General features: G+C 40.9%; 7 protein-coding genes across 7 annotated transcripts; 3 read left to right on the top strand and 4 right to left on the bottom strand.

Annotated features, from left to right (window-relative positions):
• Nucleotides 1-492: 492 nt before the first annotated feature.
• Nucleotides 493-3927, bottom strand: Ecym_3112 (uncharacterized protein; the record flags this gene model as incomplete). Its single annotated transcript, XM_003645389.1, has 1 exon — nucleotides 493-3927. One exon carries the CDS (start codon nucleotides 3925-3927, stop codon nucleotides 493-495), a length of 3435 nt encoding a protein of 1144 aa, XP_003645437.1.
• Nucleotides 3928-4822: 895 nt separating this feature from the next.
• On the bottom strand, nucleotides 4823-5383 carry RSO55 (Rso55p; the record flags this gene model as incomplete). The annotated part of the gene is made up of 1 exon (XM_003645388.1): nucleotides 4823-5383. One exon carries the CDS (start codon nucleotides 5381-5383, stop codon nucleotides 4823-4825), a length of 561 nt encoding a protein of 186 aa, XP_003645436.1.
• A 298-nt stretch (nucleotides 5384-5681) lies between these two features.
• Nucleotides 5682-6590, top strand: PUT7 (Put7p; the record flags this gene model as incomplete). The annotated part of the gene is made up of 1 exon (XM_003645387.1): nucleotides 5682-6590. The coding sequence occupies one exon, from the start codon at nucleotides 5682-5684 to the stop codon at nucleotides 6588-6590; it is 909 nt and encodes a 302-aa protein (XP_003645435.1).
• Nucleotides 6591-6789: 199 nt separating this feature from the next.
• On the bottom strand, nucleotides 6790-7608 carry ECI1 (dodecenoyl-CoA isomerase; the record flags this gene model as incomplete). The annotated part of the gene is made up of 1 exon (XM_003645386.1): nucleotides 6790-7608. The coding sequence occupies one exon, from the start codon at nucleotides 7606-7608 to the stop codon at nucleotides 6790-6792; it is 819 nt and encodes a 272-aa protein (XP_003645434.1).
• Nucleotides 7609-8316: 708 nt separating this feature from the next.
• Nucleotides 8317-9141, top strand: NNT1 (S-adenosylmethionine-dependent methyltransferase; the record flags this gene model as incomplete). The annotated part of the gene is made up of 1 exon (XM_003645385.1): nucleotides 8317-9141. One exon carries the CDS (start codon nucleotides 8317-8319, stop codon nucleotides 9139-9141), a length of 825 nt encoding a protein of 274 aa, XP_003645433.1.
• Nucleotides 9142-9411: 270 nt separating this feature from the next.
• Nucleotides 9412-11076, bottom strand: CTS1 (chitinase; the record flags this gene model as incomplete). The annotated part of the gene is made up of 1 exon (XM_003645384.1): nucleotides 9412-11076. The coding sequence occupies one exon, from the start codon at nucleotides 11074-11076 to the stop codon at nucleotides 9412-9414; it is 1665 nt and encodes a 554-aa protein (XP_003645432.1).
• A 1141-nt stretch (nucleotides 11077-12217) lies between these two features.
• Nucleotides 12218-14206, top strand: Ecym_3106 (actin-binding protein LAS17; the record flags this gene model as incomplete). The annotated part of the gene is made up of 1 exon (XM_003645383.1): nucleotides 12218-14206. The coding sequence occupies one exon, from the start codon at nucleotides 12218-12220 to the stop codon at nucleotides 14204-14206; it is 1989 nt and encodes a 662-aa protein (XP_003645431.1).
• Between the last annotated feature and the right edge of the window lie 40 nt (nucleotides 14207-14246).

Below are 14246 nucleotides of genomic sequence, written 5' to 3'. Positions count from 1 at the left end.
GCTTTTTAGCTAGCCACCTCAATCTTCAAAAGTTAAGTCTCGCTATATCTCTTGCTTTATATTCCTGTTTGTTTTGATGTAAAGTTTCATCAAAGTGGCAACTAACTTGATGAGTTGACGGCAATTTTTACGAAGATTTGAAAAATAGCTCGAGCAGCCAAGACATTTAAATCACGTGATGCAAATGAAGCGATGCATTCAGCCTTCAATCCAACGTTCTCCGAGCATTCTCAAGACATACAACGAAAATCCCATCAGCAGAGTTTGTGAAGTAGCTGCGAATTGGGCGTGTACAGAATGTTCTAAGGTTGGAGAGCTCAAAGCTAGTTTTTATTGTGCTGTTCTGCATTGAAGTCTCGAACAAATGCACCAACCTTTAACGATAGTGAATAGATATAATATATAACACATAGAAAGAAAAGGAAGACAAAAATCATTAACTAATAGGAGGCAAATGCATATACCGACTAGAATATTCTTATGGCGATTGTATCATGTCAGAAATCCATAGTAATCTGCGGATGCCCAGAAATCTTCCATGGGAACAGTCCAAAATGCGTCTAAGGTATTCTGGGTTGGAGTTTGCTGGCCAGGAGCCAGAGAGCCACTTCCATGAGACTGCGGTGGGAAGACGAATGGCACTTTCCATTGGCTGGTTGCAGAAATATGTGGGTTATTATCTCTATTTGGAACTGTGTATAGTTTATGGTGATTGTTTAAAAAGTGTGAACTTGGATGAGAGCATACGTTGGCAGTTGGCTGCGGCTGCTGATCTGAAAGAAAGGTGTCTCGATTGCTATTCAAGAAATCGATGGTGGAGTTGTTACTCCAGGTAGAAATGTTGTTTATCATATTCTGCGTATTATTACTGAGACATATGTCTCCATTGGAGACAGCGAAAGGAGATCCTGCTCCTAGTGTGCCCAGAAGTACGTTAGGGATAATAGAATTTGATTGGCTGCAATGGTTCATAGAGTTCAGGTCCATACCTTGAAGAACGTCATGAAGACTGCCATAGGCAGAAACATGCGCAGCATTAGATGGCGGGGCTGAGTTTGCGGTTGACGATAGTCCAGATCTTACATCAAAAAGTACTATTCCAGAGGCATTAATGCAAATGGGTTGTTGTTGTTGCTGCTGCTGCTGCTCATGAGTGTCTATAACATCAGACACAGTAGACGGAACGTTGTTCCTACGGTTCAGGGAGGATAGATACGCCTGTAATGTTTGTTGGGCGTATTGTTGCTGAGACAAAGCCTGCTGTTGAAACATCCTCCAATCTGAATCTGCAGTATTTGCAGTCTTTCGTGTAACGTATTGAGATTCCTTGCAACTCTCTAAAAATACATTTGAAGAGTTACTTAGCTCCAGTTGTGTTCGATCTCTGGGTTCAGTTTTCTGTCTTTTTGAATCTGAAACCTCTGAAGATGAAACAGCAGTACCATCAGGAATTAAATCTCGCATATCGTTAGTGATACTAGCCAATAAATGAGGCAACGACTTTGGAACTTGAGCCATAAGCATTGGACTATGTTTTATTTTATTCATCCTATCTTTCTTATTCGGATGGGACTGGGTATTACCCATAAATCCCATATTCTCATTGTCTGAAAGCTTGCAAAATGCTCTTTCACTAGTAGCAGACCTGATCTCAGAACCATTTTCACCAAGTTCAGCTCTTAGACCAACACTAATTGGATTTAAATGATCCCTACGGCTAGTGTTGTTAGAATTGGTAACATATACCAGTTCACTGGAATCGGGACCATAGCTTTCAGTCAAATTTGCAGTGGTAGCATTCATTAACTGATCAAAAATATCTCTCAATTTAACTGCAAATTTAGATTTCTCTGCCATAACATACAAACAAACGGAGCATGCACGTAAACCATCCATAGTAGAAAACAAAGAAGCATTGAACAATGGTTTTTTTGTGTGCCTGGATGCATCAACGAAATTCCTGCGACTTTCTTCATCTCCATTCCTAGTCAACCACATACAATATATCAAAGTGACACCTGCACCAAAAATAGAGTGAATTGATAATGTAGAATGTACGGACACAGATGTCTGATGGTAGAATTTATAAAGCTGACATATATGTCCGGCAGCAGCTTGACACTCACGAAATAAACGATCCTCAGGTTCCAAGAGCTCCAAATAAGGTTGAATTAAAAGCCTTACAGAAAGATAATAGTTTAGTTTCAAAGTTTCATTCTCAATATTACGGGCTTGTGTATCACAGAACTTGAATTTCCATATTTCTAATTCATGGAAAAAACTTCTCAAAATAGATAACTGTTCGGTTAGCTTGCCCCTAGTTGGAAATTGCGAAGCACCTCGGTGTTCTTCGCCAGTTTGTGGAATGATTTGTAATGTTTCGACAAACCGAGACTCGATACGACGTAGTTGTAACACCTGGTCAATACAATGATTACCGCAAATATTACCAACATAGCTTTCACTACCATCTGCTTTAACAGTAGTCTCGCTGAAAATGGGAAGTTCAATTTCGGATTCACTGATGGTATAAGGTTTGCCAATGGAAACACAGATCATTCGTTCAAGGAGGTAAACGGACCAAAATAACCTCAACTTCTTCCTACTAGCAAAATTGTCACTAGAAGTCCGCTTATGCAAATATAACTTATTCTTAGAGATATTGATAACATCTTTGATAATATCATAACCTACAGAGTCTTTATCCCTTCGGATGACATAAAACACAAGTAACGTCAAGATCTCCAACTGTTGAAAAAGCGACAAAGCAGTCCCACATTTGGATACATAATGAATTGCTGTCGAGAAAAACCGATGTGGAGACAATGTCAAGGATCTTCCAATGGTAATATGTATGCATGCAGCTACGCTGAAGACCATCCACATTCTACCAGAGTAGAAATGGTAATCATTTAATGAATATTCAGATAAATTGTCAGTGATATAATCTTCATGAAATTTGTAAATCTCTTGTTCATCGAGCAAAGGATATTTGGATTGTATTCTATTAAAGTAAGTATCTAAAAGTGCTCTGGATAATTTTTCATCAACACCAATTCCAGGTTCATGTGATAACAAATCATGTAACTCGTATTTTGCAAAAATCGATTTTGAATAATCAATTGGTTGTCGATATTGAGAGGCAAACCCAAACCTACCGTCTATATCATCCCTTTGCTTCCCAAAAGATAGGAAATCCGCTATATTTGCATTTGGATAAATCCGAGCATCCATTTTGAAGTCATTATTCAATTTCTTTTCAGAGAATATCAATTCTTCAATTTCCTCACTTCCAGATTTCAAAAAATGAGTAATCTTCTTATATTTCCCCAACTTATTCTTATAAGATGCTGATTCAGGAGGTAGGTCAATCAATTTCTCTAAATATTTGAGCTTCTTTTCCAAAAAGAGTGTATACTCATCCTTACCACCATTTGCGTTTCTGTTCTTAATGTTACTAATACTACCACTAGGCTTAACGACATTTCTGCTTCTTGCCATGTCCAAACCGGTTCCGCAATCGGCTTTCAGACCACAACTGCCTGTCCCATTGACATCATTAGTATTGGTACGGCAATGATAGTCCGTCTTTTGCCTATGATACGCACCGTTATCCAAATTACAGATCTTATCCCCTACCGTCGCCACTCGTGGTCCACTATCAGCACCATTGCCACTATGCACCCCAGATGCGGTGTTCGAACCATATTTAGCAGGTTGTATGCACCTGACTCCAGCCTTCAAACAGGCAGTGCAACTCGGAATCTTGTGATCACATTTCTGCTTTCGCCGTTGGCAAAGAAGACACGATCTCGACCGTCCTTTCTTATCCTTCAACAAGAGATCCGTATCCTCCCCAGCAAGCTCCAGCTCCATCTGAAACCTCTGTATCTTTTCTTGACTAACTTCCTTTGGAGGACGTCCCATCTTGTGTTGAAACTAGAGAGACAGGCACACACACGCAGACACACACACACCACACACGCTCGCCTTATAGTATATCTATGACTAGTGGGTTTTAGATGAAAATATGGGTATATCGAGGGATACCAAACAATCTGAATCACTTTGTTACCTAACCTAACTTCGACTTTGTTATCAGTTTACTTTGCCTGTATTCCATAGAAAAACTAAAACGCTCTAGTAACTCTCAAGCGTGTTTGTGCGTTCGACTTTAACTAACGGGATAAAGAATATATCTGCGCTATATTATATACATCGTTTGTTATATTTAGGCGACATTTTTCGGGAAAGTTTCACCAACACCCTCTCCTGTTCCAGTAGTGCTACAAATGCGTACGAGAGGGTTTGTGTCCTGTGCATGGCTGATGTCCTGGGATACCCATCTTTCTGTCACCTACTGACCATCATGCGGCGCTGCAGTTGCGGCTTCTATTTAGTCTTTGAGAGCATCTTCAAATCTGCTTCAAGTCTGAAATGGAGTGGTTTTTATAGGAAATTGCACCTTTAGACCTTAAAATAGAAGAGGTTGGTCGAGCATTTATTTGCATGAGTAATTTTAAGGGTAGAAAGGGTCACCAGGGGTATAATGGGGCAGCGTTAGGCCATTGTTAGAGAGAGCCTATGTGCGTGTTTCTAGAAGTAACCAAAAGATCGTATCTCACTCTATACATGAATTCTTGTTAAAATCCATGTATATACATACATATACACATATACAGATACATGCATGTACGTATGTATGGTAATAGTGTATACTACAGCTTGCACAAGAATTGAAAAAAAACTAGCTTCCTGTCTATCAAAAGGTGTTCCTTGGACCTGTTATATTGCTGAATTCAAAGAAGATGCCATACACTTGCTACTTGGTTTCGTCACAATTAGACGATAGAATACTGCGAATTAGAGTTTCCTCCTCGAGCAACCTGTTTCTTTTGTCCTCAAGACTATCTAACTTGGCTTGCTCATGCTTCTGCCTACTTTTCTTGTGCTTAGATCTCTTGCCCTGCGCAACCCATTGTTGAAGAGCTAGATCTCGCTCGAGGGCCTTGTCCCCATTATTCCAAATAGCTATCTTAGCTGCGAGCTTTTGTCGAGCCAGTTTTCTATTGTTCTCTCTGCTGCGGGTTTCCTGGCACTCGACTACGATGCCACTCGGCAGATGTTTCAGCTGTACTTTACTATTACATTTGTTGATCTTTTGACCACCAGGTCCACGGCCACCATGCAGGAAGGTTTCTTCTACTTCTTGCTCGAACGCGGGAGCCCAACGAGGCCTTGGAGGTAATTTATTCTTCTTTATGGCTATGCGGGCTGTTTCATGTAGGGGACGGACAGACAGTAGCGTGACAGTTGGAAGGGGAAGACGTTGTGATGGCGTGGTGGTAATATTCCTTAGTAGTCTTACCATAGTATTCTTCATAAGCCCGGAGGATTACGCAATATACAGTAGAAGATATGGAGTGTGAATAAACCTGCTAAAGGCGTTTGGCTTTTCGAAAGTTTTTGACAAAATTTTGAAGTGGTGTTGAAAAAGAGAACTGGGTACCTTAAAAATGAAGCAGCGCAATCTTGACAGTAAGCCAGATTGGAGCTTTTGGTGAGGTCCAACCGACGTAGCTATATTATCTGTAGAGGTTAAGAGGGGCCAGAAAAGGGTATATGGGTTCGAGGCAGTTGGCAGGCTGTAAATCTTAGATTGAAAGAGAAATTGAGGAGATATGTTGCCATTAGCGAGACAGGTATGTTTTAGCAGAGGATTACAGAGGTCAGCCAAGGCGTTGCTTCCTGTTGAAGCGAGTACGCCAAGTGGTGTTAGCGCTGCAGGTAGTGTTAGCAACAGTAGTACGGTAGGTGTTTCGGATGAAGTTACCAGTTTCTTTAGCAAGTTACCAGAGAAATTGATTTTGGAGAGCAACGGTATGAAACCAACGACGGCGGAGAATCAGTTGGATACGCTGAAATATTATAAACTTCTGACTGGGAATGGGTTCACACTGAAACAGACGAATCTGATAATCCAATTGCTGCTTAGTACACTGAATGAGCAGTTTTTTGACAACTACAACTCTCGGTTCTTGAGGAACATGGAGCTGGAGAATCACAGTCATTTGTTCAACGCAGCGCAATCTGAGCTACGGTATTCCATTCTGAATTCGCGGGAAGTTGCATTAAACGAGCAGAATCTGCAACTGATGAAGGTGAATAGGGAGTTGAATCTATGCCGCGATGAGTTGAACGAGTTAATCATCAATTTCCTGAAGAAGGATTCGCGTGTGGACTTCAATGATCATCAGTCGGAGAACACACTGCTACATCGTGATATCAGCATTCGGTTGAAGGACGGTAATAACAAGATTGGTACTAAGATTATTGGGCAAATCAAATTTGAAATTGAAAATCTAAGATGGCACACAACTAGAAGTGGGTTGTTTGCAGTTTTAATTTTGGTATTCCTTATAATGAGTGGCGTGTCTATCTCCAAAAGGACTACTGCAGAGAATGAGAGGCCTACGCAAGTTGTACTACATACTATCCAGCCGGAAGAGCGAGAATTGGAAGAGCCATTACTATCAGACGAGCAATTCGTGAGAAACGCTATAGATATTAGCAAAGACGAATCAACTTAGCACGGATCGTTTGAAAACATCCAGTATAACTCCCATAGCATCGATTAAGGAGAAAACAATATATGGTCATATATATGTATACAGTTGACAAATAAAACTCGCAAACAATAAAAATACTATAATGAGGGAGAGGACCTCCCAGCGGAAGCAAGCGTTGCTCAATCCAATAATAGCGTATTAAAAAGTTCTGCTGGCCTTATCAAATCTTAGAGTTTCTCAGCTTAGCACTCAAAGCTTTAAACCTCTCCTGAGGGTATCCTTTCACGAACAAATCCACAGCGTTGTACATTTCATCACCGATAGCACGACTGTATTCTGCCTGAACAGGCTTGGTCAACAATGACTTGATAAGCTTTAAACTAGATTCATGGCATTGTTGCCCATAAGATCCCAAATCATCCAGAACTTTTTTATTGAAAGATTCCACATCATTCATTTTATAATCCCTTGAGATAACATTGCCCTTCAAATATTCATACTTCACCGGAGTACCAAGCAATAGCGCCTCATTGGCAACACCGCTCCCCAACTTTTTAACCAGAGAAACAGACAAAGCACCCTCAGACGATAACCCCAAAGTGCTAAATGGGAATTGCATATAAATTTGATCGTTCATACTATATACAATATCACATAGTAAAACCATCGCCGCGGATAACCCTACCACCGGCCCATTCAAACAAGCTATCAACACCTTTGAATGATTAATGAAACAACTCGTCAGGAATTCCACACGACTCAACATATTGCCTACAACAGTACCCTCGATTGATGTTGATGTGTCCCTAGCATATGAAGCACGTGCAAAAGCCGTAATATTACCACCTGAGGAAAAATATCTTCCTGTAGACTGCAACACAGTAAAACGAGTGTCTGGATGCTTTTCTGCCTGTCTCACCAACAACGCCAATGCTAAATAATCATCAAGTGCCATTGAATTCAGGTTCTTGGGATTTGTTAAAGTAATTATGAAGGAGAATCCCTCAATCCGATATGTAAGGTTAGGTGAACCACTCATTGCTGTTATCCTAACCTGCAGGCTTTGTTTATGACAATTCCAACGAAGGAACCACTGCTCACTAACACACAAGTATATGTTATATATATATTCTTGCTTCTTAACCTCTGTTTGGTTTTTTGAGAGAATCTTTCAATACCCCACCCTTTCTCAAAAGTTGCTAAATAATGTTTCGGACTTAGTGAAGCAACCTTACAAAAAAAGTTGGTTATTACTGAGGGTTATTACCGAGGATCACGGAAAAGGAAGCTTTATAGACGTCTAGACACTAGTCATCATATAACAGAACCTTCAAGGATCTTGAGCAGGCCAAGTTGTTGTTGATGACTTGTAACGTTGTTGATTACTTAAAGCTGTACATATGGTGATCACGTGATCATTGATCCGGCAGTCTCAGTTTCTGATGAATTGCTGTATCCTTCCAATGGGGAGGGTAAATGCTGTTATATACCGATAGAAACACGGAGTTGATGTCGCTTCAGCTGGATGAGCACCCATTTGACCACAAGTGAAGTCGTTCTAGAAGTCGCGGTGTTGGGGGGACCGTTATGACTTGCTGGACTAAATGTCAGTTGAAATTTTTCAGTGAAGGTTTTCCATGGAGATGAGGTGAGATTTAGTGAATATAAAGGTTTTTAGTTTGGTTGACTATATGTATATTAAAGTGGTTTAAGGGGTATATCTGAGAATAAAGCAGGGTTAGGAACAATGGATGTTGAGGAGAAGGATATAATTGGTGATTCTGGAGGGCTATTTGCAGAGCCGGAGGATTTTTATGGGTCGCAGCCGGAATGCCATTTTACAAAATATGTCAGAGAAGAAATCAGTGAAAGTTCGAAGAGTAAAGTCAAGGAGGTTGCTGTACGTTTAGTTGGTTCTTCGCCCTTATGGGGCCATATTTTGTGGAATTCTGGGATATACACAGCCAAACATCTGGATAAGCATGTTGAAGAATGCAAGAATAAATGTGTTTTGGAATTGGGGGCCGCTGGGGCATTACCTTCGTTAATTTCAGGGTTAATTGGAGCGAATAAGGTTGTATGCACTGATTATCCAGATGCAGATTTGATCAGTAACATGCAGTATAATGTGGATCATGCACTTTATTCGGGAGAGAGTTTGTCACGTGACAGTATGCTTCTTAAGAAACAATTGGGAGAACGGAATGTCATTGTTGAAGGTTATATTTGGGGCAATGATTATTCTAATTTGGTTAAACATCTTCCAGGAGGTCAAAATAAGTTTGATTTAATAATTTTGAGCGATCTTGTGTTCAACCATACGGAACATCATAAGTTGTTGCGCACAACTAAAGACTTATTGGCGGACGACGGTAAAGCACTTGTGGTATTTTCTCCACATAGGCCATGGTTGTTAGAGAAAGATCTTGGATTCTTTGAGACAGCGAAAGAGTATAGTTTGAAGTCTGAATTAATTGAGATTGCACATTGGAGACCAATGTTTGAACAGGATCCCGGTTCTGAGGAGATCAGATCTAGAGTATATGCCTATTACTTGATACATGATACTTGAGCAATTACTCCGAAGTTATTCTGTTAATATATATATATTCTCTTAGGAGTTATAAAAGAAAAATACAACAAGTCATATTATACTTTTTGGATTTACCACTTGGTGTTTTCATGTGTACAATTAGTAATAGTATAATAATTATTATAGTATAGGACCTTCGCTGATGGAAATATAATCTCTCCCTCCCAAGGATGTGCGCTGTTTTTCCAACACATCATAATTCATAATATGCAATTAGATTGGTGCTAGTTTCTAATTAGAGTTTTGTCTTTAGGTGAAATCCTTCTTTAAGCTGGAGAAGTTACAACTGGTAAATACTTGACCTTTGGTATCATAATACGCATAGCAAGTGGTTCCAGCAGCACATACTCTTATATCCCAGGTCCCATAGCTACAGATGGCAATAGAACCGTCTGCTGAACAGGCTATTTCTCCATCTTCACATGTATACTTCCCATTATATAGACCAGCTCCATATTGCGCATTCAATGCCTTCACTGTAGCCGTTGGCAAAGTGACTGGAATAGCAGCAGCTGGGTCAGATGCCATAATAAGAACACCTGATGGTCTCGAAACGCTACTAGTTGATGAGGTCAGGGAACTGGTGAAATCAGCGGACTTAGAAATCTTTTGATTTTTGGAACAGGGGGTATCTGACCCTTTTATGATTGTTGTTTTAGGAGCGGCCTCAGAGGTAGTCTTTGATGTTAATGTCGATTTTTCTGGAGCAACTTCACTGGCAGTGGCAGGTTCAGGATCAACTTCGGTAGTAACCGATGATGTTGATTTCGATTTTTCCAGAGCAGCTTCGCTGGTTATGAATGTTGGTGCGGATGTTTCTGGAGCTGCTTCCTTAATAGTGGTCTTCATTGTCGTCGATGGTGTCGGAGTTTCTTGTTTCGACACCGGCTTTCCTGTAGGACACAACGTAGTAAATTTAGAGGGCCACTCAGAAGAAGCTGATTTAATAGCTATACTACCACCAGCAATGTGAGGCCAGCTGACCTCATTCCTCAAGATATATTTCATCTGGTCAATGTAACTCCTGCCATTAATTTGATTCTTAAAACCCTGAGAGGCATCCCACAACATAATACCACCGAAACTATGAGATTTAGCCGCTTGCACGATTATTGAGCCTAGCTTGTGCAGATCTGATACGTATCCCGAAGCAGAAGCAGTGGAAGAAGCGGGCAGGCCAATATACAACTTTATATCTGGGTTTGGAGAGATGGTTTCAGCATACTCCACCCAGGTGGGGAAGTTAAAGTTTTGATCGATTGCACAATTATTGTTGTAGAACTGGATGAATAAAAAGTCGATAAATGAATTGGCTAACATATCTCCGAGGGATTCATCTGGATAAGGGCATTGCGAAGCTGCTGATATATAGTACCGTTTAGAGCTTGAAGAAGCAAGTTGTCTTAAAGTTTTCACTAAAGTAGCATAACCAATGGAGCTCCTATTTTCAATATCAAGATCAAAGCCATCTACGATAGCAGATCCAAATGGTCTAGCAGCACCATTTCCTTCCCCAAACATATTCCACAAGGTAACGGCAAAGGACTCAGCTTCTTGGTCATTTGCAAATCCATGGTTTCCGACAGCACCGCCTAGAGACAGAAAAACCTTCTTTCCTAATGACTGACACTTAATAATATCCCTAGAAAGTTCAGGACAATTCTGCATTCCATTCTGGAGTTCGTTATCACAACTGGAGGCAAAGTTTAGCTTAATATTATTAGGAAACTCGTACAAGAAGGAAAGTAACACAATATCAACTGATTCCGATTCACAATAACTGGCTAAGGGTTCTTGACTTCCTGCAGATGCCTGACCCCAATAAACAGCAACGTTATCATTTGAGTTTATATTAAAAGCTAGGGCAGAAAATGCATGCAGTAGCATTAAAACAAACATGAAACACGATTTCATAGCGCTTAATTGACGTAAGATATGAAATGAAGTTGGTTGTTTTAGAATGACTAGTAAAGAACTAAAATTACACAAATTAAAAGAGTCATTTTTATACTCATTTTACCGACCCAGTCTCTTTTCTGTCATCGTCTCAGATTTAATATCTAGTTCCACGCACAATACAAACAGCCTCTCTTGCTGGCCGAAAACGTGATCGAAATACCATCCCGATGGTGTAAAAAGTTACAAATAATCTATTTTAACAGCATATACCTGCCTTTGACCTTCCATTTGATTAATACAAAGTTTGGTTCTTCGAGGACTTGACGTTCGAGACCTTCTCCAGTGTTTGTGCCAGCGTCAAGCCAGCCATATTTGGATGGCTAGTTTCACTGTCGTTGACGATGACGCATTGTACACAGACGATGGATACAAGCCATCACCACCTTGAAAATTGTATATAGAACCACCTATACCAATAGTAATCATATTATATGGATCCATTACCAGTAGCTTGATGTATGCGAGTACTTTTTGTGCTGTGTTATTTAGCTGGCATCTTAGTTGATACACAGCGTCACACTTTATGTAATATACGAAAAACAACTAATATCCAGAGCTAAAATATCACAGTTTATTTAGTCACTCTATTTATAAATGAGAGGTATAAATAAGTAATAATTACTGGCAGTTTAATTGACCCTTAGAACTTGTACTTTTTGTTTTTTTTCTCTATCAGTTTAGATTTATGTTGGTTCTATCTATATAACATCGTCAATTTGTTTAAGTCTAGCACAAAATAATTTATTTAAGGGTAAATTCAAAGATAAAAGTTAACTACTGATGTGCTAAAGAGATATAGCCCCCCAAATCGGTATCTGGATCGTGAATCAGAGATGGTTCTCTTGGAATTTTTTTTCATTGGGTGACATTTTACCTCCAATTTTTGGAATAGGTGTCATCGCTGGGGGAAAATTTAACGTAGCATTAATTGGCAAACTGCTTGCTGGAAAGGGGCAGACATCAAATGAACACCAACACAATTAGGTGTGGATAGTAAATAGAAATACGTCAACTGCGGAGGTAACGACGATTGCTAGTTGTGATTAGTTTAGTAGTTCATTATCCAGCTGCTATAATTTGGGTTTAAGAAGTTATTATGGGTTTATTGACAGCCACAGACAAGGAGAAGATTAAAAGGGCCTTGCCAAAGGCCTCAAACAAGATTATCGACGTGACAGTCGCAAGATTATATGTGGCGTATCCAAATCCCAAGGAATGGCAATATACAGGGTTATCGGGAGGGATAGTACTTGTTGATGATATTGTTGGTAACACTTTCTTTTTGAAATTGGTTGATATCGAAGGTCATCGAGGGGTTGTGTGGGACCAAGAATTATGGGTTGGTTTTGAATATACGCAAGATCGTACCTTTTTCCATAGTTTTGAGATGGAAGAATGCTATGCGGGCTTGCTGTTCGATGATATAAGTGAGGCGGGTCATTTCTTGAAGAGAGTTCAAAGACGTGACAAGTATGCTTCTAAGAAAACTCTATCGAACAAAAATGCCATTGCATTGGCTAATAAGCTAAAAGAAGCGGAAAGTTCACGTGTGATCCATGGTCCAAGAGGTGAGGCGTTAATAAGTGATCAACGCAGAAGATATAGTTATAATATGACAGGTGTAGAAGAAGAAGGTATTCCTGATACAAAGAAGAAGGCGCCACCGCCACCTCCCCCAACCGAGCCGCATTCTAAACGGGAACCAAATAGGAGTTCATCATTGAAATCTGCAGCTTCTAAATATCCAGATATCCCCTCGATGGTTTCATCAACAGCCCCTATAGTAGATCCAGCTCTAGGACCACCTAAACCTTCAAGACAGGTCACACATGATACATGTGGATCTAGCTCAGACTCAGAATCTACATACACATCGGCGGTCACATCTCCTGTGATATCACAACGTCAACAGAAGTATATTCTTCCTCCCTTACCTACGGAGTTTTTCCCATTGCAGCCACCACAACCACCAGAAGCTCATAGCCCAAGTCCAGTTGTTCCCCCAGAGCATGATATGGAAATGTCAGCACCCGTGCGATATGAAGCCCCATTTTTACCAAAACCTCAGGAAGAACAGTCAGCACATCCACCTTTGCCTGCGGCCCCACGTCCTCCACTGGCTCTAACTCAACATCCACAACATGAAGGCGCTGTCCCAGCACCACCTTTTAAAGCACTTCCACAACGACCAGTAAATCATCAAGAGCCATCTTCGTTTGTTTCACTACCGAACAGCAGAGTGCCTAGTGGTTCAGGAAGGCAATTGCCAGCACCTCCTGTAGTTAGAAACAATGCCCCTCCTCCTCCACCTGCAAGACGAGGACCTGCACCTGCGCTACCCCCTAGGAGGGTAGGCGGACCTGACATTCATCAAAATGTCACCCAACAGTCTAAACATCGGGTAGCTAATACAAGTGCCCCCCCACCCCCTCCAAGGAGAGGACCTGCCCCCCCACCCCCACCAAGAGCCCCGAGGTCAGCGGCTGCACCTTCAAATCCTAACCAAAATGCTCCCACTATTAGATTTCGAATGAATGAGCCACCACAACAGGCTTCGTACATACCACCACACCAATTCACTCCACATCCATCAGAACCACCAAAGGCAGCCCTCACGCCTACCGCATTTCGGCAGACACCAGCACCGACTACATCCCAGCCACCTCCCCCTCCCCCCCCTCCTCCAATGATTTCACAGGATAATATCCCTGTTGCTCCACCACCTCCTTCCATTCAGGTTAATTCATCCCAAGGAAAGTTACCAAATCCTTCCAGTACTGTCGTTGGTATTGCCGAAACTACTGGCAATCAAGGTAGAGATGCGTTATTAGCGTCCATCCGTGGAGCGGGCGGTGTTCACGCATTACGGAAGGTCGATAAGTCCCAGTTAGATAAGCCATCGGTATTGTTGCAAGAGGCCCGAGGTAAATCTCCAGCCACAGGTATAAATGCTTCAAACTCACTTACACCAACTACTACAGGTGGAACTGGGTCTCTTGCGGATGCACTTGCAGCTGCCTTAAATCAAAGAAAGAATAAGGTTGCACAAAGCCAAGATGATTACGATAATGGTGATGACTGGTAATTTGACTTTGACTTTCTATATAATGTACATATATATAGGT

This window comes from Eremothecium cymbalariae, chromosome 3 (genome assembly GCF_000235365.1).
Source record: "Eremothecium cymbalariae DBVPG#7215 chromosome 3, complete sequence".
NCBI classification, from domain to species: Eukaryota; Fungi; Ascomycota; class Saccharomycetes; order Saccharomycetales; family Saccharomycetaceae; genus Eremothecium; species Eremothecium cymbalariae.
The sequence above is the reverse complement of the archived record's forward strand: the minus strand, read 5'-3'. Positions and strand labels throughout refer to the sequence as shown.